The sequence below is a fragment of the Chelonia mydas genome, chromosome 2 (genome assembly GCF_015237465.2).
Source record: "Chelonia mydas isolate rCheMyd1 chromosome 2, rCheMyd1.pri.v2, whole genome shotgun sequence".
Taxonomy (NCBI): Eukaryota; Metazoa; Chordata; order Testudines; family Cheloniidae; genus Chelonia; species Chelonia mydas.
This window is the reverse complement of record NC_057850.1, coordinates 250,115,560-250,141,745: the sequence shown is the minus strand read 5'-3', so window position 1 is coordinate 250,141,745 and position 26,186 is coordinate 250,115,560. Positions and strand designations below refer to the sequence as shown.

General features: G+C 44.9%; 1 protein-coding gene across 3 annotated transcripts in view; it reads right to left on the bottom strand.

Annotated features, from left to right (window-relative positions):
* Positions 1–25,718, bottom strand: part of ACAA1 (acetyl-CoA acyltransferase 1) — a 30,051-nt gene extending 4,333 nt beyond the window's left edge. Inside the window, exons 1-10 of one of the 3 annotated variants that reach the window (XM_037891173.2) lie at positions 25,462–25,718; positions 15,673–15,766; positions 15,262–15,319; positions 10,515–10,594; positions 10,083–10,125; positions 7,233–7,331; positions 6,483–6,563; positions 3,059–3,249; positions 2,724–2,903; positions 1,773–1,828 (exon numbers count right to left, since the gene is read on the bottom strand). In XM_037891173.2, the coding sequence (XP_037747101.1) occupies positions 1,773–1,828; positions 2,724–2,903; positions 3,059–3,249; positions 6,483–6,563; positions 7,233–7,331; positions 10,083–10,125; positions 10,515–10,594; positions 15,262–15,319; positions 15,673–15,766; positions 25,462–25,644 (1,065 nt within the window). In that variant the 5' untranslated portion in view covers positions 25,645–25,718. The remainder of the gene's footprint in view (positions 1–1,772; positions 1,829–2,723; positions 2,904–3,058; positions 3,250–6,482; positions 6,564–7,232; positions 7,332–10,082; positions 10,126–10,514; positions 10,595–15,261; positions 15,320–15,672; positions 15,767–25,461) is intronic. The other 2 variants (XM_043541628.1, XM_037891174.2) reach the window with 2 other exon arrangements.
* Between the last annotated feature and the right edge of the window lie 468 nt (positions 25,719–26,186).

Here is a 26,186-nt window from a genome sequence, read left to right as displayed (position 1 = left end):
GGACAGTTCCTCAGATTTATTACCTAAAAAGAATGGCTCAGATGTGGCAATCTCCAGCACATCCTCTGCAACGGCCTTGTCTACCTTGATGCTCCACTGGCACCTCAATCATACAGTGGCCCCACTGATTTTGTCACAGGCTTCCTGCTTCTGATGTACTTAAAACAAATTTGCTGTTAGTTTTTGTGTCTTTTGCTAGTTGCTCTTCAAATTCTTTTTTGGCCTGCCTCATTATACTTTTACACTTGACTTGCCAGTGTTTATGCTCAGTAGAATTTGTCTTCCAATTTTTAAAAGATGTCTTTTTGTCTCTAACTGCCTCTCTAACTCCGCTGTTTATCCATGGTGGCATTTTTTGACCTGTTACTATTTTACTTTTAGTTGTGGTTTATACGTAGTTTGAGCCTCTACTCTGGTGTTTTTAAAAAGTTTCCATGCAGCCTGCAGGCATTTCACTCTTGTGACTGTTCCTTTTAATTTCCATTTAACTAGCCTCCTCATTTTTGCATAGTTCCCCTTTTTGAAGTTAAATGTTACTATGGTTTGGTTTTTGGGGTATTTTCCACCCTACAAGGATGTTAAATGTAATTACATTATGGTTGCTTTTACCTAGCGATTCAGCTATATTCACTTCTTGGACCAGATCCTGCACGGCACTTAGGACTAAATCAAGAATTGCCTCTCCCCTTGTGCATTCCAGGACTAGCTCCAAGAAGCATCCATTAATGGTATCTAGAAATTTTATCTCTGCAACCCATTCTGCGGTGACAAGTGCCCAGTCAATATGAGGATAGTTGAAATCCCCCATTATTATTAGGTTTTCTGTTTTTCAAGCCTCTCTAATCTCCCTGAGCTCTTCACAATCATCATGCCGGTCAGGTTGGTAATATATTCCTACTGCTATACACTTATTATTCAAGCGTGGAATTTCTACCCATAGAGTTTTTATGGTACTGTTTGATTCATTTAAGATTTTTACGCTATTGGACTATGTTTTCTTTCACATATAGTGCCATTCCCCCACCAGTACGACCTATACTGTGATTGCTATATATTTTATACCCTGACTTTACCATGTCCCAATGATTATCATCATTCCACCAAATTTCTGTGATGCCTGTTATATCAATATCCTCATTTAATAGGAGGCACTCAAGTTCACACATCTTAGTATTAGGCACCTTGCATTTGTATACAGTTGCAAAGCTTATAAGTAAACTCAGGTCTGTACATTCAATGGAATACTGAACCCAACTGGCTACATGCATTCCCAGTGTAAGTCTGTTGTCTTCAGTGGATTTACACCAGGGATGAATTTAGCTCAAAATATATAATTTAAGGAAAAGCATAGCATTCAGATTTACCACTCCAAATGAGTATTTAAAATAAATTTGTGTTAGTAACTGAGCCTACATGATGTGTCTTGCATACTGAGAGTGAAGATAGTAGGTCTGTCTTCAGCATCTACATGCCTCTCTGTGAAAGACACTGGAACTACATTGTGTACCCAGACGCATGGGAAACTGAGCTAGACTGATACATTTATAAATTCACCTTTATAAAATAAGCCATAAGATACAATTAGGGAGATTTTAAACACACCTGAGTTTGGTTTCTAGAGCAGAAGACACTATACTGAAGATTCCATCTAGGTTTTTATTAAACACCCCTCTTACTAGATCCGTTACATTTATAGTTGTAACCACTATGTAATTCTGCTCAGCCACCAGGCAACGTAGAAATCCAAAATTAAACAAGATGGGCAGTCTCACCTGACTAGCAAAGGCTTCATTAATTTCATATATATCAATATCATTCACAGTCAAACCTGTGTGTTAGAGAGAGACCAGAAGTTAAAAGAAGATTTAATAAATGAAAAATAGTGTCTGAAAGAAAATATTCCTAAATAGAAGGCTTTCAATGAAACATTTCCAGTTCCCCCTCACAGGAATGAGGGGATATATGGGTAATTGCAGCATAGTTGGATATCAAAAGTCATACAACTTAAAATTATGCATAATGATTTAAGTATCACTACTAGACTTTTGGATAAGATATAAACAAAATTCCCTTCCACCCAACCCTTGTAGAGGTTAAAGATCTTAGGATATTTTCAGAGAGGATGTGAGAGCAAAAGAACTGCTGTTAAATTTGCCTAACTCATTGCCAAACTCATTCTGTGAGATTCCTGGAGTATGAAAGGAGTTACAGAAACAGCTCAAATTCCATGGATAAAACATGTAAAATACTATGCTTATTTACAGAATATAAATAGTTGCCATTTTGAACTGGCCTATCCTGGAAGAGTATTCATTAATAATGAGGTTAATTTACAGGCATGTGATTTCAGACTGGAGTGTCTCACCCATATTAAGTTGAGAGAAGCACAACATCAGAGAACAAATCATGTACTACACTTATTAATGCTTTGCTGGAACTGTAAAAGGTTTCAATGCAAGTTTCTGAGCACATACAAATGAAATTATTATTTATATTTTGTAATGCATGTGAATAGAATCTTACAATAATCCTAGGCAGGATTTCTTCTAAGATTATAAATTTAATGAATCAGTATTCCCACTGCTGCTAAATAACTCCATGAGCTGAAGTGACCGAGATCACATTATGATTTATAATACTGCAGCACTTAGGACCCCTACTCATGGACCAGGACCCCATTTTGCTTGTCACTGTATAACAGAACAAAAAACATGATACCTTACCAGCCTTCTCCAAAGCTACTGGAATGGCATAGGCTGGCCCTATGCCCATGACATCGGGTGGGACTCCAACCACAGCATAAGATTTTAACACCCCTAGGACTGGAAGCCCCAACTGTGCTGCTTTAGAGCGTTTTGCCAGTAGAACTGCAGCAGCTCCATCGCTGACCTGACTGGCGTTACCTGTCGAGAGAGATTTCACTGACAATATCACCTTTGCCTGGGCATGTTTAGTTACCAGTAATGCAGGTGGGATTGGGAGGATAACAAATGGCTAACAGTACATGCCAACAGAACACGGATTCAAAAATAACTATTCATCTACTGAGAGTGCTTACCAGCTGTAGTGGAGCCATTTTCCTTGAAGGCAGGCTTCAGTTTTGCCAAGCCTTCCAGAGTTGTACTAGGTCTGATCCCTTCATCTTGGAGTACAGTGATAGTTTTCTGATTGCCCTGGTCATCCTTAATAGTGGTCCTCACTGGAATGATTTCATTTTTAAACAATCCCATCTGCTGAGCTCTCGCAGCTCTATTGGTATAGAATGCATGAATGGTTAAAAATCTGGAGTAGGACTGTACCAAATGCTCCTAAAATCACCAGAGCTAATTAATGACAACATAAATTATGAAGGGATTGGTTTACAGATGCATCATTCATTGCTTAAAAATAGTCGAGTATGTGTAGTGTTGTTCTTTAACAAATGGAAATAAAACTGTACAACTGTGTGCAATGGGCCCTATACTGCTAACATAATGAAAATTCTCCTTTAGCATAAGTGGTAGGAGGCCATGTTTTTGAAGCAGGAAGAGCCAGGTTCTACCCGTGCTATCACTAGAGCTGGGTGAATAATGGATTTTTTTGATTCTCTGGCAATTCAAACACACACACACACACGCTTACTTTTAATTATTTAAATAAAATTAAAGGAAATTCTGAACCAAAAGGTCACTTCAAATTTAAAATCAAAATATTTCAAAAATGTCAAAACAAAACATACGGTTGGACTCTTTCATTCTTTAAGAGTTTAAGTACAGGCTGAGCAAGCTAAGCAGCATGATGACAGTTACATTTTCCTGCTAGTTACCACAGAATGCATCAAGTTTCTCCCACTCGTCTGCCTTCCAATAAAGAGAAGTTGAACTTTATGCCGGGGTGTTGAAATCTATTGGCATAATGCACTAACATTTAAATATCTAATTTCATCCCAGAAGGATTCCAGAGCACGTGACGTAATTTATCAAACTACATACACCAGAATCACTTCACCTAGCACCAAAATGCAGGTGGAGTGGAGTGTGGCAGCTATTTCAGCACAGAGAAACATTAAGTCTGGGACAGAAAATAAAAATACCGTATTGAACTAAAATTACTGGTCCTGTTTAAGAGGGGCTGAATGCAATTAACCAAACTGGAACCTGATTTTGACACTACGATGCAATACTCTGTTTCAGAAAGTACGAAGGGCTCTTTTACACCAACAAGGGGTTTAAGGACCCCTACTGGACATCTGATTTGAGAAATGGCACCTCCAACAGCACATGCTCCTATTCCTATGGGTCAGAGAAGAGTGCCATCTACTGAATAGGTGACTATTAAGAGTTGCTCAAATACAACCCCACCACTTCATGCTTTCATTCAAAAAGTGAATTGGTGCTTAAACAAATGTAATGGTTCAGGAAAGTGAAAGATAAGAGTGAAATGCTGTAGGATGAGCCAATACAGTCGCAGATACTTCAAGACCAAGGACAGAGCAGCACCCACTTCTCCTGCTCGCAGGGATGAGTGTGTACACATACCTTTTTACGTTCCTGGTCCAATATCAATAAGAAAAGTTACCACAGCAAGTTTTCTAGGAGCAGGGCCAAAATCTAAAGGTTAACTAGCTTGTGCAGTGGCTTCCTGTATTACATAAATAGCTGGACCAGGCAACACTTGATTAGACCTGTGTTTTTCAAAGTTTGGGCCACATAAGGCACTGGGTCGCCTTGCTCAGCGCCCAGGGACCCTCACGGCTCTGGTCAGCACTGCCAACCAGGACATAAAAGTCCCATCAGCGGTGCTGCCCATCTAAGGCAGGCTAGTGCCTACCTGTTCCCACACTGCACTTCCACCCTGGAAGCAGCCAGCAGCAGGTCCTGCTTCTAGGCAGGTGGACCACAGGGTTCCACAGGGTTCTGCGTACTGCCCCCACTCCGAGCACCGGCTCCGCACTCCCATTGGCCAGTTCCCAGGGTGTGGTGCCAGTGGGCAAGAGCCACTTGGAGCTGCTTACGCGCCTCTGCCTAGGAGCCAAACCTGCTTCCAGGGTGCAACGTGGTCTGCGGTGTCAGGACAGGCAGGAAGCCAGCCTCTGCACCCTGGCTGAGCAGCTTACTGGGAGCCGCAGGAGGTAAGTCCCTGCCCCAAGCCCACGCCCCAATCCCCTCCCCCAGCCCTGAGCCCCCCTCAAACCTGGAACCCCTTCCTCCACCCCAAACCCCTTATCCCTGGCCCCACCCAAGAGCCTGCACCCCAACCCCCTGCCCCAGCCCTGAGCCCCCCCCAAACCCGGAGCCCCTCCAACCCAACCCCTCATCCCCGGCCCCACCCGAACCTGCACCCCCAGCCCAGAGCCCTGACCCCCTCCCACACCGCAATCCCCTACCCCATCCCAGAGCCCCCTCCCACTTCCTGAACCCCTCATTTCTGGCCCCACTTCCTGAACCCCTCATTTCTGGCTCCACCCCGCAGCCCTTAGCCTCGCACCCCAACCCTCTGCCCCAGCCCTGAGCCCCTCATCCCCAGTTCCGCTGGGTCGCGGGCATCAACAATATTTTTCAACTGGGTCCCCAGAAAAAAAGTTTGAAAACCACTGGATTAGACTGTTACTGTAATTTAGTTTAACTCCTTGGTACCAATTGTTGCAGATAATCCATAGTTGGCAACGGATTATCTATCAAAACAGTTCTATTGTCACCAGGAAATCAATCAATTTAGTTTTGCAATAATTTAATCTAAGGAAAGGATAGATTACTAGAGTTTGTACTGGGCTCATATGAAGCAAAACATCCACGGCAATGACCGCCAGCTACACTCACAAGTTTAGGGCTTCTCTAGAAGTGACATATTTTGTGTCTGCACCCACACTTTTCCTTCCAGAAAAGCCTCCTTCTACTACAGCATTAGACTTCAGTCCAAGGGGATCTCAAGCTATCTAGCTAAAGCGCATTCAACTGTATTTTGGGTTTCAAAGAAACCATGAAAGCTTTGACCCATTTGAGTGGTGGGAAATATAGAAAGCCTGATCTCAACTACAGATACTCTAAACACTCTAGACTAAGTTTTCTAGCGATATGTACACAGTGGGCTTAGTGGGGGGCTTAGATCAGCATTCACGTTGCACTCCCTGTCAGTACCTGGCCTGAGCCAGGGAAGCTAACGATCCAACCAGCAGACCAAATTTGGTGATGAATCCTGGTCATGTGTCAACTCAGGCATGTTGTGTATATGCTAAGAAGAAGGGGGTTTAGTCATGTGACTCCCATTACAGTTCAGGAGTCACAGCTACCCCCACCTCCAGGATCCTCATTCTCTTGGCAGTCGCCTACTCACACCTCACTACATTGCTGTTATTTGAAATGTTACATTTTAAGCCTTTACCACAGGATAACACAAAAACTGTTAACGGGAAATAGGAAAGTTTTCTCTATAGAAATCAAGCATTTTAGATTATCTATGTAATTTTTATTTCCTTGGCACACAAATAAAACCCATGTATTTACTTTTGCTGAGAAGCCATGGCAAAGTCATCTTGCTTCTTTCGGGAAATGCCGAACCTTTCTGCCACATTTTCTGAGGTCATTCTGGAAAAAAATACCACTGGTATTAATCTACCGAGACAGAATTTTATTAAAATTCCATTTGCCATCAAAGACAAGCAGAGAGGGAAGAGTGCAAGCTCTACTCTCAAGTTGACTGATCCCTCCGTGGGCTTAGTGTTCTGCAGTACCACATGACAGAATTATGTCACGTTTCAAATCCGCTCACTTGCTTTCCAAATGAAGAGGGGCTGGGACAGATGCAGAGGCCCCACACGCAGCCCTTGGGGGGAAAGGGAGTGCAGAGGTAGCCCCTAATGTGATTCTGGCTACATCTCCACAATGGAAAGCAATAGAAACTTCAGCGTTTGTGAAATGCAGCAAAATTTCTAGAAACACTAAAAAGATAGAACTTGCAGTTCTGAACCCCTCAAAATGTTCTCCTACTCCTGCTAATTAAGCCATTGATCTTTACTGTAAGACAACGACGACTGATTTCAAAAGATCTGGACTACTACCAGTCCTTATACAATTAATCTTCTACCATAACCACAGGAAACGCTGAAGTGCACAGACTTCAGTAGCGAATCTAAAGGTCAACCATTAAAGTTTGAGACAATAAGTTTGGTGCATTTTAAAATACAACAAAACATTGTCTTATGAGATACACAGTCAAGAAAATCACTAAGTTCTAGGAAGGAAAATAATACTTACCCCATAGGAATAAGGCAATCTCTGGCTTTACTGTTGTCCATCATACGTGAGCTAACATCACCAGTGGTGTCTACACTTCTGAGGGACATAGTTTCCACTCTGAACAGGAAGAAAAGTTAGAATTTACTACCATTGTTTGCCTTAGAAGAATTCATGTAAATTTAGTACCATTTGCACAGTCAAAAGCTCAGAATCCTAATAAAAACCTTGTATATCATACTGCAGAAGCAACTGGCGCCTAACTTGTGCCTCACTCTGGTTTCAATCTGCAACATAAATGTAAAGCAATAAAACCACCTCCCTACAGATTAAGGTGCCTGTTATTTTTCTAGGGAAGAATATCACAGTGTCAGTTCATTTCTAGTGTTTTCACAGCATGGGAAGAAGAGTTTACTGGTCGTTCTTGGAGCCGTTCTCTGCAGTAAACATACGGGGAAAGCAAAGGTTTCTGGGCAGGAGTTTCCACCGGTAAAATATAAACAAAAGCAATAAAAATGCAAGAGTTGCATCTTAAAAAAAGCTGGCTAGGATCCTAACAGGGCAAGTGATAAGGAAACCACTACAGAGACACTTCATGGAAGTGGTGCCATTTGTCTTGTATTGCACAAGATAAACAAGAAAGGATTACTATCCAACAAAGAGCTGCAGCCTTTGTCCTACAAGTGAGTTAACAGATTAAGAAATGAAAATATCTATTCCATGATTATGAAGCCATTTATTACACTAATAAGTTAATGTAAAGTTAAATCAAGCCATGAGTCCTAAGACGGGATAAGGGTTTGTTTTTATATTCTATGCCATCTGTGTATCTGTTTTCCAGCCATATTATTTACATACCACCATCAGGCAAGCAGGAAAATAAGCCCCCACCCCAAGGAGCCTACAATTTAGAGATCTAATCCTGCACCTTTACTCTATGTAGTATCTTATTGTTTGCTTAAATTGACTCCACTGAAACTACTCAGAGTAAGGTGGCAAAACTCAGGCCCTAAATTAGAGTGAACGACAACAATTGAGCATGATTAAGGTAAAGGGAGACAAGTGGGAGGGGAATACCGCCACAGGTAGTGTCTGGTTTCGTAAAGGGATCAGCACATAAAAGCTGTTTTGTTTAACATTTGTTCATTAAAATCCATAAAGTTACTAAACACAAGATGTGAAGGGACCATTGTGATCATCCAGCCTGACCTCCCACATAACACAAGCCGTAGAATTTCACTCAGTGACTCCTGCCTGCATTGAGCCCAACAACTTGTGGATCAGGAGGTGAAAGGACTGGATCCAGTGCCATGAGCCATCCAGGGCCTTTAAATTTCATCAACTCAGTGGGTTACTGTTGAAAGACTTCCTGGAACAAGCATATTAACAGAAGTGAATTTGAATGATAACAGAGTACCAAGTGTTCGGCCAGCACAAGGCTGTTCCTGGTACATGCCAATTGCTATGCATCCATCCATGAGACAGACTTGTTACCTTGCTATGCTAGTTACTTCATAGCAGTCCTAAGAAGGGTAGTGACTAGTTCTCTTTTCTGAGGGTACAGCTACACAGCAGTCAAGGGGTGCAATTCCCAGCTCGAGTAGACATCCACACCCTAGTTTGGCTCAAATTAGTGCCTAAAAACTAGCGGTGTGGCCATGGCAGCACCGGCAGGAGCTTAGGCTATACCCAGGGAGTCATACCTAGGGGCTCCAGTGGGACTGTATTCGTTGGGCAGCTAGCCCGAGTTGCCGTTGCCACAGAGCTATTTTTAGTGCACTAGCTCGAGCAAAGCTAGTATATGTATGTCTACCTGACTGGAGAATTACGCCACCCAGCTACTCTGCAGACATACCCTAACTCTTATAAATCTTCTCATAAGATGCGATTTTCAATGCTGAATTATAAGAGCAATGATTAGGGTAACAGATTGTCACTGAAGGTTACAAACTGATCTCCTTACTGATTTAAGTTAGTAACCCAAGCCAGATTGGAAACTTCAGAGGTAAACACACACTCACTACTTTAATCTAAAAGATTTTGCTTCTGTATAATTCAGATTCTTCTGAAGTGTGTTACATCTCATGATTTCCTTACCCTGTACAGCATTAGTACATTTCATCCCACTCACTGTTCCAGTAAAGTCACCAGCACTAAGAGAAGCACCATGTATTACTTCAACTGCATTTATAACAGTGCACAAAGAAATATCTGTTACATTCCTTTGGAACATCAGTGACTAGCACAGATGAGATGTTCATTTCCAAATATGAGACAACTGGGATCTGAGATCAACACAAACTGACCAAAGGCTTATAAAAAGCCAATCACAGATGGCATTTTTTCAGGTCCTTAGATCTCCACACACAAAAAGTGCACATGATGGCAGGGCACCAGAGGAGCCTAACAAACCAATTCTTTAAATAAAGGCTTATAAGGGATGGATGACTAACTAGCACTCTGTTCTTGGGTTCCATTCTCAGATTACTCACTGCCTTGTTGTGACCCTGTGGACAAGTAACTGTGGCCTACATTTTCCAAGAGAAACTAGGTACACTGAGTGCCCTGCTTGACACACCTTAAAAGAGCCTGGTTTTCAGGGTGTGGGTTCTCAAACCTTCTGAAAGAGTCAGGCCACTTTAAAACGTCTCCTATGAGGCACGCAAAATCACTAGTCACTTTTAAAAAGTCCAGACCTTAATCTCAGAGACTCTGTTCACCCATCTGTAATACAGGGATAATGCCTACCTCAAGGGAGTTCTGAAGTTTGTTTGGAGAGCACTTTGAGATTCTCATATGAGAGATGTTTTAGAAGGCAAAGTACTATCTAGAAGTCTACAGGAGTAAATGTGTATATAGAAATTTTCTTACCCACAGGCCAAACCAATGTCATAAGACCCATTTCTGATGCCACCTGCAACAAAAGTACTGTGTAAACATTTTTACCACCACTTAGCAGTAAATATTTGTTCAGCAATTTGTTACTCAGAGGATCATATTTTCCTGGAATAAGGTAGCCCACTCTTTTTCAAGGACAGTGATAATTTTCAGAGAGGACTGTTAGGAGTATATTGAGTTCCTTTAGCTAACATTTCTACAGAGTAGAATTATGGGATCTTCACAGAAAGTTTCTTCCAGACATAAAGGCTATATTCAGTCACACAAAAGTATAAGAAATTCATAGGGGAGAGAGAATTAGGGATCAAATCATTATTTCAGAGTCTGGCTCCAGCAGTCTAAATCACCATCAATAAAGGAAAATTCTGATTCTCTGACTGCCCATAAGGCTCATTACATGCTTACCAGCTATATTGATCACAGCTTGCAACCCAGAGGAACATTGTCTGTTAACACATGATATGGGTACAGTCTCTGGAATGCCACTAGAACAGAAGACACAACAGAAAAGGCACAGAGTGAAAGACACCACATACCAAAACAACAACAAATTTAAAGAGGAAGCTAATCTCTTAAATTATCTTTAACTCAGTCAATTCTAACACAATGACAGACATACCTGTTGTCAGACTCCTCTAAGACCATGTCTACACTACAGAGTTAAGTTGACTTAAATTACATCAACGATCATAAACCACTGTAATTACATCACTTGTGCATGTTCACAAAATGCTCCTTCTTTTGGCGAAGCCTGTCCACAGTTGGTGCTGTAGCATGATAGGGAGAGCAGTGCACCGTGGGTAACTATCCTACTGTGCAAATCGCCACCTTCTGCCGCTTGGATTTCTGGGAATGGATTGTAGTGCATCATGGGGTGGGCTCACAGCCCCATGATGCAGTTTTCTAAATCCCATCATCCCATGGGACTCCAAACATGTATTGCACTGTTTTTCAAATGCCCCTGTAAATTGTGCACCTGCCATCTCTGCCTGAAAGCATGGATCCTGCACTGCTCTCCAGTCTTGTAATGAGTGTTACGAACACAACGCAACTGATCCTGCAGTATTTCATGAGCTGCAAATCTGAACAGGAATTCGTGGTACCTGCCCTGCTATGTACCATGGAAAGAAGCAATTCAAGATTGATATTGGCATTCACGGAACAGCTGTATACGTGGACCATTGCTACTGGGCTCAGGAAACAAGCACCCACTGGTGGGACCGGATTGTGATGCAAGTATGGGATGACAAGCAGTGGCTGTGCAAAGCCACCTTCCTTGAACTGTGTACAGAGCTCGCCCCTGCCCTGTGGTGCACAGACACTAAAATGAGAGTTGCCCTCAAGCTGGAAAAGCACGTGGCAATCACTGTGTGGAAGCTGGCAATTCCAGATTGCTACCTGTCAGTCGGTGAATCAGTTTGGAGTTAGGAAGTCCACTGTGGGGGTTGCAGTGATACAAGTTTGCAGGACCATTAATCACCTTCTGCTATGAAGGACTGTAACTCTGGGCAATGTGCAGGAAATGGTGGATGGCTGAGGTGGGGCAATAGATGGCATGCATATCCCAATTTTGTCCCCAGACCATCTTGCGAGGGAGTACATCAACAGAAAGGGCTACTTCTCTATGGTATTGCAGGCACTTGTGGATCACCATGGGCATTTCACTGACATCAATGTAGGGTGGTCAGGGAAGGTGCATGACGCACACATCTTCAGGAACAGTGGTCTGTATAGAAAGCTGCATGCAGGGACTTTCTTTCCAGACCAGAAGATTCCAATAGAGGATGTTTAAATGCCCATAGTGATCCTGGGAGACCGAGCCTACCCCTGACTCCCGTGGCTCATGAAGCCTTACACCGGAAATCTTCCCAGCAGCAAGGTTTGCTTCAACAACAGGCTCAGCAGGTGCAGAATGATGGCAGAATGTGTGTTTGGCAGATAAAAGGGTCGCAGCACTGTCCTTTTGGCTATTTAGACCTCAATGAGGAAAATATTCCCATGGTCATAGCAGCCTGCTCTGCTCCGCATAATATTTGTGAAGCCAAAGGAGAAAAGTTTACAAGTGGAGCGTTGAGGTGGATCACCTGGCAGTTCATTTTGAGCAGCCAGACACCATGGCTATTAGAGGGACTCAACAGGGGGGCTATTCAAATCAGGGAGGCTTTGAAGCTGCATTTTGATAGAGAGCTCCAGTAATGTATCTTTCTGTAACGCATTCAGCCAGGCATTGTTTACTTGCCACCTTGAACGACCCTTGTAATGATTGCTACCTGAATGTCAACTGTAGTCTGCAAATGTGCCAGTTGCCACTGGGTATGAATTTCTGCTGCAACCACTGCGTGTAGGACACAAATAAAGAACCACTGTTTAATAAAAACTTAGTTTTACAAGACAGCAATACACAGATTTACATTTCTTACAGGAAACACGACACTGAGCAGCACTCTCTGAAATGAGATTCCACAGCTGTGTGTAAGTCCAGCTGTCATTATGGAACATGTCCCTAGGGGGTGAGTGCCAGGGCCATGAGAGGAATGGGGGGGAAGGGGGAAGAGAGTTTTTGGAGGGCATGGAACGCAGTTCTGTATGGGCTGCCAGGGAACTCTAGCATGGATATGTTTCAACTGCAGCACAATCAGGGACCTGAGCATCTGTTTGCTTCTCTGTGAGCTTTACCGTCTGCTCCTTTGACCCTCTATTATCCGCTCCTGCCCCTGTCTCCTCTCCTGGGTATCCATTTCTAGTTTCTCATTTATTGTCTCTCTCTACGGTCTGTGTTCACTATCTGCATGATCTGACAATTGCACCACTTCTCAAAACATGTCCTCCTTACTCCTCATTTGCCTGCTTGTTTGATGGAGGCGCTACACTGGTGTGTAGGAGCTGGTCCTAAAGGGCACCTCCGCAGAAACAAAAGAAACAATACACAGAGTCAGTATTGTGTGTGCACTCGCAATCTTGAATCATAAAAGTTACATACATGTCTTTCTCACTTTTCCTTGGCAAGCACACAGCATGGCCAGAACACTAAACATGATGAGTTTGGCCTAGAGTGTGCATGATGATACAAAGGGTCTGGGTGGTTTCAGAAGGGGATCAGTACAAGTGCCTAGGAACACTAGGACACTATTCTGAATACTGGCACCGTTTTCCACAGATGTGGGTGATTGAAGCTGATATCTCACTACTGAGGGTAATCGAGGATGCAAGGGTGCATCTCCTGCACGTGTGTGACTTCAGACTAAGTCCGCATGCTGCTTTGGTTCCTGCACAAGTAATTGCTGACTGTCATGGCAAAGTTTCCTACAATGGAGGGAAGAAACAATGCAGCTCTGGAACATTTGGCAGAGGATTGCAGAGTAACTTCAGGAAAGTTTCCTAGAGATCTCTATGGAGGATTCCCAGGTGATCCCGGTGTGCATTAACAAACTTTTTTTTGCAGGGCCCACATTGTATAGCTGCATAGGGGAATGAGACGCAGATGAAAACAGTAGCTAGTGTTGTTAGTTTCTATCCCTTCTCCCATGTGCAGTGTATAACAAAATTAAGGACACCTCTACCTCATATAACCGTGTAGTATCAAAACGAGTACTTACCAGTGCTCCCCCTTCTGCCTCAGGGAGGCCAGAGCACTGGGACTGGCTAGACGGCTCCAGAGTCAAAAAGAGGTCCTGGCTTACCACACCACCAGATGCCCCTGTCGCCAGTCCCACATCCTCCTCCAACTCTACCTCCTCGTCCACCACTTTGCCCTCAGGGTGGACTCCACTGGCTGCTGCCTCCAGTCCCCCTGAAGTATCCACAGGCTCTGGGTGGGGGAGGTGAGGTCACTGCCGAGGATGGCGCGCAGCTCCTTGTAGAAGCGGCATGTTTTTGGTGCCACACCAAAGCAACCGATGGCCTCCCTTGCCTTCTGGTATGCCTGCCTCAGCTCCTTGATCTTAGCATGGCACTGCTGCGTGTGTCCCTTTCGTACCCCTTCTCCTCCAGGCCATGAGCAATCTGCTCGTAGGTGTCAACGTTCCTACGGCTGGATCGGAGCTGCGACTGCACAGCCTCCTCTCCTCACAGAGGCAACAACTCCAGCGTACTCCAGACTGGAGCGTGTTTGCTGTGAAAAGTCGGCATGGCCAGCTGGAAATATGTTATGTGAAATGTCCACACCGAGCAAACAGAAAGTAGAATTTCAAAAATTCCTGGGGCTTTAAAGGGGGAGGGGTGCATGCCTGTGTTACTGGCTGCAGGGCAGTGGAGTTCAAATTACTGACCAGAGTGGTCACGATGGGCATTGTGGGATACCTCCTGGAGATCAGTGTCTACACTGACAGTGTGTCGCTCTCACTTGGTCACAAAAAGCTCTATGCCACTCATTGAGATGGTTTAATTACGTTGGTGTAGCAGGAGAGTTAAATCGGCGGAAGGCACATTGCAGTGTGTACACCTCCACTGTTTTGTCGACGAAACCCGACTGTGTAGTGTAGAAAAGACCTTTAGACTACTCAGTGATCTGTACTGTGGTACAAACAGCAGCAGGTACAGTAAGTCCCTGGAGAAAGCGTTTAGTCACACAGCACCAATGTCACAGCCCTGGCATCCAGTGAACCCAACTAGCAGTGAGAAGAGAATTCAGTCCTTAACCTCTCTGTTATCATTGCCAGTTGTGCTGGTGCAAGAAACTGAAACAATGACTCACGAGGTATTGGGCAGAGCCAACAAATCATTTCACAAGAGCCACTAATCATTTGTGCAGTAGTGACTTAGTTACTACCAACCCAACCTGACTTTACCTCTATGGGTGAAAAGCTGTTCATACCATTACCAATTTCCTTCCTGCCTTCCAAAATTATTTTTCTACCTCATTTTTGCTAGTTTTGCTAGAAATTGGTAACTACATGTAAGAGAATATATTAAAAGCTAACAATATATTGTGCAATAGAGCTTGCTCCTCCCAGTCTGAAATGTGTGAGACGATATAAAATAAGCAGGGACTTTGAACTGTGAGTCAAGGTTTAACTTCTAGTTTAAAGATTAGGGGACATTGGCTTTGGAAGAGTTCAAGAGTCACATCTCCACTTTTCTCTCAGTACTCAGGAGAACTCAGTGCCAGAGAACACAATGAAAGGAGTCTCACTCAAGGAGAAAGAAAATTTACCTTAGAAATTGGGAAATTCTTGCAGTGAAAGCCCCAGCTCCAGGTTGCAGCACATTCCCTGCATGCAAAGACATTAATTCCAATTGATCAGCTGCATTTTCTTTACCCTGGCTATTTAACACTCTGTAGACGCTTGAGTGTATTAAGATCTTAATTAAGATCAAGATCACGTCAGTCAGTGTTTTAGAAGAACTCTTAAATCAGAGCCCATACCCCTGACAGAAGAGGAAACAGCCCCCCGGCAGAGGACACACTGGAGATTAAGCTAATACTATTCTAGTGTAGTGTTAACACCCTGCTGATTTCAGAGCTCTGCCTAGATGGCATCCATTGGTCACAAAGGGCACTCTTGTTTTCAGAGAGAGGCCCAAGACTGGAAGTTTAAGTTCAGGATGAAGAGGGCTCACTTACCAACACAGATATCTCCCACTTTCTCAGGACTCAGACTGACATCTGTAAGGACAGCTGTCATAACAGCAGATAGCAGCTCATCAGGAGTAGTATCCTGAAAGGAAAAACGGCACATCCTGTGAAGTATGCAGTGTTGTTGTAGCTGTGTGGGTCCCAGGATATTAGGGAGGCATGGTGAGTGAGGTAATATCTTTTATTGGATGAACTTCTGTTAGTGAGAGAAAGAGAAACTTTCAAGCAAAGAGAGGTGTGCAGTCAAAGTGTGGGTTATTTCTGTATTGAGGCATGTACTTCAGCAGCCATCACCCATCCATTAAACTCTCTCCGGAACATTCCCAGACTAGCATCAACTTCCTGAACACCACAATCAGCTTCAGCACTGGAACCTGACAGACAACTATTCACAAAAAAGCCATAGATGATCACACCTAACTTAATAAATCCAGTAACCACTCCAAACGCACCGGGAAATCTGTTATCTACAGCCAGGCACTCAGATACCACAAAATATGTTCTGAGGAGAAAGTCTGTGATATACACCTTAACACACTCAAAACCACCTTCACCAAACAAGGACATTACCAGAGAAGTAGATTGCATCATGGAACGGGCACCCAAATATCCATAGAGAACCTGCTTCATTACAGAACTAAAACCCTCTCCAACTGCACACCCCTAATTTTCACCTACCACCCCACACTGGAAACCATAGAGGGCATCATCAAGCAACTACAACCCATACTCAATGGCGACTCCATCTTCAAAGAAATCTTTCCTGAACCCCATCTTCTGGCCTTCAAACAACCCACCAAACCTCTCCAAAGCTCATCATCAGAAGCAAGCTCCCCATGGACTAGGATACACCAACTCAAAGTGGCACCAGATCCTTCCAGAACAACAGATGCAAAACCTGCAGACATATCTCCACTGCTACAATGATCAACACCCCCCACAAAACACCTTTCAAGATCTATGGGTCATACACATGCCTATCACATGTTGTGTATCTCATCCCATGCAATAAAAGCCCCAACAAGAACTATGTGGGTAAAACCAGACAATCACTATGCTCTCAGATGAACTCACAGGAAAATGATAAAAGAGAAAAACACCACATCCCCTGTGGCTGAACACTTTTCACAAAGCAATCACTCTATATCTGACCTTTCAGTTCTCATCCTCAAAGGAAATCTGCACAACACTTTCAAAAGACAGCCTGCGAGCTTAAATTAATAACTTTGCTAGACACTAAAAACCATGGACTGAATAGAGACATTGTTGTAATAAACCATAAATCCAATCTATAACTCACTAACAACCCCGCCCAGTTGCCTTTGCCCCCCCCCACCCACACCCATTTCTTTCCTCCCTATGACTAAAGGGGTGTTAACAGGCCACTTCACCTTGAATGGTCCCTTGAAATACATGTTAACTACTTATGCTAAACAATCTCTTCCACCTTGTATTCATCTGTGACATTCCAAGTACCTTTCCCAGACCTGATTCCTGAAGAAGAACTCTGTGTAAGCTTGGATCTCTCACCAACAGAACTCAGTCCAATAAAACATGCTATGAAGAGCATTTAAGAGAGTGAATGTTGCTTTAAGGGGAAATTAGAAACAATGCCCTCCCACTGACTTGCCCCCATACTCTTTTAATGGCCAACTGATTTATGTTAGTACAGGGCTTGAAAAATGTGCAGATCTACTAATCCTACCAGCCAATATACCAGTAACTAACCACATGTATATTGTCCATGTTACATTGTGGATTTTTCAAGCCCTGTGACAACACGCTGCCTTCCATTCTGCTTTGGTAAGTACAAGAAATAGTGCTGTTGTAAATCTTTCCAATTCAAAAGCAGCTCCAGTTTGTTAGCCATAACAGTGCACAACAGCCCAGCATTTCAAACTAGATTCTATGGTTCCTGGGTTTACTTTGGCAAAAGAAAGAGGTCACTGGGAAGATATATGGCCAGATCCCACAAGCTGATATACTTGAGTTGAAGGAGCTTGGTGCTTCACAGGATTGATGCTATACTAAATCGACCCAGAAAGAGCCTTTGTTCTTTAAACCTTAGTCCAAAAGCTTCACTAATGCAGAAATAAGGTTGCCTGGTGGCAGGGCTGGATTAAGACCTTTAGAGGCCCTAAGCACTGAAAAGATTATGGTGCCCCCCCATATGTAATTCAAAATAAAAATACCATACCGTAAAATAAAATTTTATTTTTCGAAATGACACAAAATTTACATGTATGCTGAAATTAAAATAGCTTCTTTCTAGATTTTCTGATTGCAAAATTCTGGATAAGTTCATCGAAGTTGACTTGATGAAAACATGTCTGCTTCAATACACAATAGGGAAAGCGAATCAAGTCTGTGCTGACACATTGTTGTTCTCTGAGAGTTTTTTATTCTTTTCAGCTGAGAAAGAGCATTCTGCGGAGCAGTTAGTAATCAATGTTAGACAAATACGTAGTGCAATCTCTGCATTTGGAAATACACACTGTATTCCGTCTTTCAGTATTGCGTCATGAAGATCAATGTGACTGAATTTCATTTTTCCTGTTTCATTAAACTTTGCGCGCATATAACAGTGGAACTGCCACACTTCTCCACAGAGATTCATGTTCAAGCCAACAGGGTATGAGACAACTAGCTTTTGGAAACCTTGCGAATATTGTTTGTCAGATAAGTCCACACAGTTTAGAAAAGAAAATCTACTTGATACTTCTTTGTACACTTCACCTCTCCTCTTCATATGAGCTTCAAGTGTATAAATTATAGTGTAGTAAGTAGATACGTGAAATTTGTCTCTAAGATTCAATGCTGTTTCTGTTGCACAGCTATCATTTGCTTTTTTTTCCCCCGATTCGCTTGCGGGACTGGGCTTCTTTGTAGTTAGTATCAGGCAAGAGATCTTCTGATATGTCTTCAAATCTTTCGAAGTCATTCCTCAAAGTGTGTAAGTGGTCTGCTAATGACTGACGGAGGTCTGCACATGTTTTCAAATCCAATTCTCTTTCTTGGAGAGCTTGACCTGTGTGGTAAAAGTGTTGTAAAATTTCATTCCACATGGTCAACATGAATACAAACTCTAGTTCTTGCATCTTGCTTGCAATGTTTTCTGCCTCTCGTACAGTTTCACCCTTTTGTGATTGGTCTTCAGCTATACTTTCTAATGCATCCACAATCTTTGAGTAGGACTCCAGAACTGTACTTGTTGCCACTGCATGTGCCTCCCAGCGAGTATTAGAAAGAGATTTCAACATACAATCATTGCCCAAATATGGTTTAAGAACTGCCCATTGGAGTGTTGGGGCAGAGAAAAATGTATAAAGTAACTGGACTGTTGAGAAAAAACGTTCTGCAACCGGACAACAACCAACAGCACTGCGGCCAACAAGACTGAGAGTGTGCGCAGCACATGGTAGGTGGGGATAAGTAATAAAAAGAGAACAGAAAAATGGGAGAAGAGTGTGTAGTGGCGTGTAAGGAAGTCTAACAAAGTTCTGATTTTTCCCCATGATGACTACTTCGATGCTTTTTTTGAAATATCAAATATCAAATTTAAAAAAAAAACCACTCATTTTTTTGGTGCCCCCTGCTTTGCTGATGCCCTAAGCACATGTTTAGTCTGCCTATTGGTGCCTTGTGCCCTTCCAGAACCTCTAATTCAACTACACTCAAAAGTCTGACAACCAGGAAATGTAGAGTTAAGAATAACGCCACCCCACAATGCAATCTTGACCTATCCCATTAAGCTGGTAATAGCCACTGGGAATGGTTCAGTACGGGTAATGCCATAATATGTAGATGTACAGGACAACTAAGAAAATGTGCCATTGTGTGTCTTGTATTCCTGTAGTATTTATTTGCACGCACTCCAGCTGTGTTTAGTGTAGCTGTACTGAATTGTAGAGGGATCAGTTGGAGCAGACTGGAAGAGTTGATATAAGAAGTGCAGAGTACCCATCATTTCAGTACTGAGTTCTGTACATGTCAGTAACAGTGCACAGGGGTTTTGCTGTCACAGGGACTGTCTGCAGTCTGGTGGCATACATGACTAAGCCAGTCAGAGCTGGGTATGAATGGTTATAAATAGGGGAGTTTGAGACAACCCTATGGATTCAGTAGTTGAACAACAGAGGACGAAGGCATGTGCGCCATGAGAACCCATCCCAGAACCTGTGTGACTTTGAATCCAGGCTGTGGACTTCTTGCTGGATGCTGGTGATGGAACTTTTGGAATTATTGCCGACTTTCAAAACTCTCTGTAATCTGCCTGTGACAATATTTATAGTGAGAAATTACTATTTGTAGCTAATTTCTTTAGTGAATCAAGCTTAGTTTGCGTGTTTTGTTTTATTTGCTTAGTAACCTGCTTTGTTCTTTTTGCTATTCCTTTAACTACTTAAAATCTGCGTTTTATAGTTAATAAATTTGTTTATTATTAAACCCAGTTTGTGAAATTTCTAACTGAAGGGGCAAGAAGATGTGCATATCTCTCTTCACACTGAGGGGTGTGCACATGAATGCTGGATGAGTCCACTCACACAGAGCTGACTTCAGTCTGTGTCTGCAGATGGGTGTGTGTGCGCACTGCAAGAGGCCAGAGAGCCTAATTCAGCAAAACAGGGAGAGGGAATCCAGGCTGGTGGAGCAGGCGGGCTCAGAGAAACTCCCGTACATCACGTGGCATCCCGGATGGGCGGGGGTCCAACCCATCACACATAATACAGTACTCCCTAATCCATTGCACTAGTATGTGTATTACTAGCATGTTGGGGCATCCTCAATGTGGATAGATAAGGTTGAGGAGAATGAGGCAGGATTACATTACTCTAACTGCTTACTAGAGTCTTCCATCTTCCCTCTAATTAGTATTAATTTCCTTGACAATCAGAAAATCAGAATCTGTATGTGGATTTTAGAACACTTTCAATATTGCTGTTAAACCAGAAATTTTGGTCTCAGGATAAAGCTTCCAAAAGTAGCTCCTGCAGAATGCAGGCAGAGCCAGGAACATGCACATGACACATTCTCTGAAAGAGGCCAAGAATAGAGCTCCAACTCAATACATAGGTGTAGCTCAGTGGCAGTGCCAATGGCAACAGCATGTTCATATTGAACAACTCAATTACTGTGACAATTCGCTGCCAGCAAACCTTCTGGCTTGCAACAGAAGCTCTATCCCTGCACACATACACTTCAGTACCTTTGAAGCATCAGTTTGGTTCAAGCTGAGCTGGAGTTCCACAAACTTAGGCTTTGTCTACAAAAGCACTTTTGTCGGTAAAATTTTTGTCTGTCAGGGGTGTGAAAAAACATGCCATGCACTATCTGAGATTAATCCAGAACAATATCAGTTTGGAGAGGCTCAGAATCTTAGTCTGAGCCTTGGATGTGCACAAAAACGTTATAAGAACTGAACGATTTTGTAAACTCATGAATTAAGGGGCTTTATCTTGGGAACATCTAGCTCACATGATCCAACTTTGGACCTCTAACCTATCCCCACACTGCGAGGCACAGCAAATTTCAAGACAATCTGAGTCACCATGTAGATTTTAGAATGCTTACAATAGTAGTCTTTTATAACCAAGCTGCCATTCCATTATAATTCTTTTTATTTAATATCCAGTTCAGTATAGAGATTAATTCCTATTAACCTCTGTCTACTGCTTCAATTCCTCTCAATTTCCAAATCGCAACATACAGTTAAAATCCTCATTTAGCTATGAGGTCTCACACTTCATAGCCTTACTTGCACCACACCTGGGGCTTCTTGCATCCCTCCCCTTCCCCCAAGTTCCCTGTGTGCCACTCTCCCATCCCCCTCTCTTTCAGGAACTCCCAACTCCACCCATTCTCTCTCCAGCCAGAGATTCTGTGTGCCCCCATTCCTCCTATACCAGGGCCTCCCCTTCTCCCCATGCCACTGTGTGTGCACCTCCCCATTCCTCCTATGCCATTGGGTGTATGTTCCCCCCCCATTTCCACCTTCCCCCCTGCCAGAGGTTCTGTGGGTCCCCCTTCCCTCATATCACAGTCCCCCCATCCTACTCCCCCATACCAGGAGCAATACATGTACCATCATTCCTTTCCCCCCAACCCACATTATTATTTGTCTAGGAGACTGACATTCTGAATGTCAATCTATTAAACTCCTTTGGGAAGATGAACAGAGATGAGATGGGGTAACTGTTAGGCTAAAAGGCATAATGGGTGCGATCAACCAGTTATTTACTCTATAGATAGGCCTTCTGGTTTTGAGGGTTTATAAATTATATTTGTCAGAGGCTAGGAGGGGAGAGCAGCATTTGTGTTTTATGTAAATGTCCAAAACGCAGGGGTTTTCAGGGCTTTTTGTATGTACCATTACAATAGCATATACTGTAATGAGTAGTCTTTGTAATGTTCCCTGGGGTGCTTTAATATGGTACTGTTTCAAACAGTAGTACACTAAAGTGCACTAGGGAACCTTTAGTGCCCACCAAGAGGGTCTACAAGGATTAATTCATCTGCAACACATTAGCGAGCTTTAGAAATCACCGCCCCCGTCCCATAGTGCACATTACTGCTCCACATAGACAAGCCCTTAGAAACAAGTAGCCATTTCTGTCGTTTTTCCAGTGTTTATTGGATAACCGCTCATTTCATTCCCTGAGTGCAGCAAGTTTCAGCGCTGTAAAGTGCCAGTATAGACAGTGCACCAGCGCTGGGAGCCATGCTCCCAGCGCTGGGAGCTGCACCCCTTGTGGAGGTGGTTTTTTTAGAGCCCTGGGAGAGCTTTGCCACGACTACACAAGCTACGTTAAAGCACTGCTGCAGCAGCGCTTTAATGTTGCCAGTGTAGACTAGCCCACAGTCCAGGCTCTGGCAGGGGTGAGCGTCCCGACAGTCTAGGGGCTTCCATTGGGGGGAAAGCCAGCCAAGCTTACAATCCTAGCTTGGCAGACAGTAGACTTACACAGGCCTCCTGGCCCAAGGTTAGGGTGGGAGGGGAACGCAGGCCCGCCCGACTCCATGGCGTTCCAGCCCAGGGCCCTAACAATGGCGGAGTGGTCCGCCACTGGGTCAGCGGGGATCCAGCAGCAACACACTGACCTAGAGTCAGCCAGCAACATAGCCAGACAGTAGTCGGCTATCCCTGGGCTACTTCCTATCTCCCCAGAGTTTGGTACCTCTGTAGTCCACAGGTCCTCGGGCTCCTCTGGGTACACAGTGGACAGCAGTCCCGGCAACTCCTCTTCAGGGTCAGTCTTCTCTGAGGGCAGGTGCTGCAGAGCGCACGTTCAGTTCCAGGGTGCCACAGCAGAGAGGAGGCATCCATCTCCTTCCTTGGCTTCTGCTCAACTGAGGTGCAGAGTCCTCCCTTTATTCTTCCTGTCCCGCTCTGGTACTTCCAGGAAGAGCGGCGGGGCAGATTCGGCTTTTCCCACCAGGGGGAGCGTAGTGGTCCTTCGCTCTCAAGTCTGGAGAGAGGCTATTCCGCCTCACTACAGGGTGTTTATCAGTTAAAGCTTAAAATAAGAAGCCCTATCTACAGATAACACAGTCTTGAGACCCTCTGCAAAAGAGCAGGCAGAGGCTTCGTGTGTCTTCAATTTCCCCCCTTTTCAGTTCCCCAGTTTTCCTCAAAATCAGTAGGATTTTGACCACTGATGCCCAGAATATTCTCTAAAATTTTGGAATTGATCAGATGCAGCGTTCAAATGTTATCACATTACTAATGTAAGCAGTGTTGTTGTAGCTGTGTCAGTCCCAGGATGTTAGAGAGACAAGGTGGATGAGACAATATCTTTTATTACACCAACGTCTGTTGGTGAGAAAGACAAGCTTCCCAGCTTACACAGAGCTCTTCTTCACATTATTCAGGCAAACAGCTGCAAGTTGAGTGCAAAGCCTTTGCAACCTGGCCAACTAGTTTTATTTAATGACTACATCAATCTTCTTTCCATACACTGTTTAAGAGGAAACAGAGCAGCTTTTCAGGTCACAAATCTACAGCAGGCAAGAGACCTCCTGCAGACAGGGATAGCCAGGCCAGGGCTTCAGGGCAGAAGTTTGCGCACAACACATTGGGGATTTATCAGTTTAGATCCACTGGTTCCATGCCTTAGACTATGTCTACACTACAGTTTATGTTGGCATAACTTGTGTCTCTCAGAGTTATGAATCAGAGGTGAATTAAGATTTATTGGGGGCCTGGGCAAAAAGAACATTTGGGCCCCCACATCCTGCAAGCCCAGAACCAGGGAAGCCAGGGCCCCAACACTTTCAAAAGGTGGAGGGTCATGCCCGCCCATTTTTTAACATCAGCATAGTAGCCTCGGGCAGGCATGGAGCAGCAGTGGCATGGGCATAGTTTGGGGAACGGAGGGGGGGCGTTGTCCGAGGCTTGCAATTTGGGAAGACCAGAGGCAACAGGAGGAGCAGTGCTGCACGTGACAGCTGCCTTCGGCATGTGAAAGTAGAATGAATTATATTGAAATTATAATTCATTAAAGAAATGCTACTTGAAGGGTTTGTTGAAATATAGTTGTCAGGAAGAGAAACATTAAGGAGTGTGAGACAATGGGTCCTCAAACTAACTTAGAGCTCCTACTGAGCTAGGAGATTGGTAAACATTAGTATGCAAATAAGATATGTATGTATATTTGTCAGTTTCTGCTTCCTTTTATCTCTTATGTTAAATTGGCTTTGGCTTATCTGTATAAATAAGTTAGCTTGAGCCTCAGAGAGGGGCTCACATATCTGGGTGCATTGGCAAAGCACTTTGCTAATAAACAGAGTGGTCTGACAAATTATGTGAGTCCTGAATCTGACTTTGACAGGCACAAAGCACAGTTGGCAGCAGGTGCAGCTTGTCACCAGGGCCCATGGGCAGCGGTGTGCCCTTGGAGGCGGGGACATGGTCTGGGGGCAGCTCTCAGGCACCCTAGCCCCTGCCCAGGGCAGGTGGAGGGTCCAGGGTTCCCCAAAGCAGCCTGGGCTCCCTGGGTGGCTCTTACCACTGCCCATTCTCCCGCTGACATAGCTTCTGCCATTCGCAGAGGATGTTTTATTATGCTGACAGGAGAGCTCTCCCGTCGGCATAGAGCGTCTTCACCAGGCACGCTTCAGTGGCACAGCTGCAGCAGCAATGTCTATGCCCTCAGACACTGCACTAGTGCAGAAAGCGACTCGCACCAATACAGTCACTTGCACGCTTCTAACATCCGTGCAGCAGGTCTACACTAGGGATTTGCCCTCATATAGCCACCCTGGTGCAGAGAGGGGACAGCCCAAGAACACAGGGGAAGGGGACATAGAGGTGCAGAGAAAGAAGTGCAGAGCCCCCTTTAAAGCAGGGGAGATGAGGGCACACAGTGTAAGAGCAGAGAGGGAAAATCCTTTACCGTGGGGGCCCCAGCCCCAACCCCTACTCCCCTGAATTTCCCAAACCCCCAATCCCAAGTTCCACCCCCTCAGGCCTCCCCGCAAAACTCCTCTTCCGCTCAGGGCTCCCCCCAAAACCCCTCCTCCCCTCAGGGCTCCCCCCAGCCCCCTACCCCAAAACCCCTCCTCCCCTCAGGGCTCCCCCCAGCCCCCTACCCCAAAACCCCTCCTCCCCTCAGGGCTCCCCCCAGCCCCTCCTCCCCTCAGGGCTCCCCCCAGCCCCCTACCCCAAAACCCCTCTTCCCCTCAGGGCTCCCCCGCCCCAGCCAGCCACTGCGGCTCTAGGGGCTGTCCCTCCAGCTCCCACCCCCGGGGCCCCCTCGGGATTCCCCCAACCGGGGTTACCTTGAAGCCGCCCCGCTTGGCTTTGGCGATGGGGGTCCGCCGCCCGTGCACCACCACCACGTCGTCCTGCTCCCCATCATGGCCGGGCGCCGTCGCTACCCCGCCGCACTGAGCCGCCCGCAGCGCCGGCCCCCCGGCAGGCCTAGCCGCCAGGTGCCCCAGCACCACCGTCACCCGCTGCATCGCGCGCCCCGGCCAGCAGCCTCCCGGACTCTGCGGCCGCGCGGGACTCTGGGACAGAGCCGGCCCGCCCCGCCCCTGCGGGGGGGCCAAGGCAAGCGAGTGCGGGGCCGCCCCCTGATTTGCATAACATGGCGCCCGGTGAAAAATTCCCTACTTTCAAGGGCTGGGCTCCTGGGAGACTACAGGCCCCAGGATGCAACGCGCCACCGCGAGTGGACAGACTGGTGGCGCTTTGCCTTCTGGGGCCTGTAGTCTTCCATCCTCCCAGTTGCGTGCTCTGTCCAACCGGTTCAGTTACCCCCGCAATGGACCCTGACCTACTGCTGACACTGTCCTGCCGGCCTTGTGCATGAGACAGTGTAGCTACTGCCTAGTGTGGAGGCATAACCTAAGCCCACTTAGATAGGGTCCCCTCCTAGGTCAATTTTGGACCTATTCCTTCTTCCTCCCAGCTTGACCTAGAGTCAGAGGCAACCCCACTACTGTCAAACCCATCCTTCCACACGAATGTCACAGCGCCCAGGTCTGCTAGAGCAGGCTGC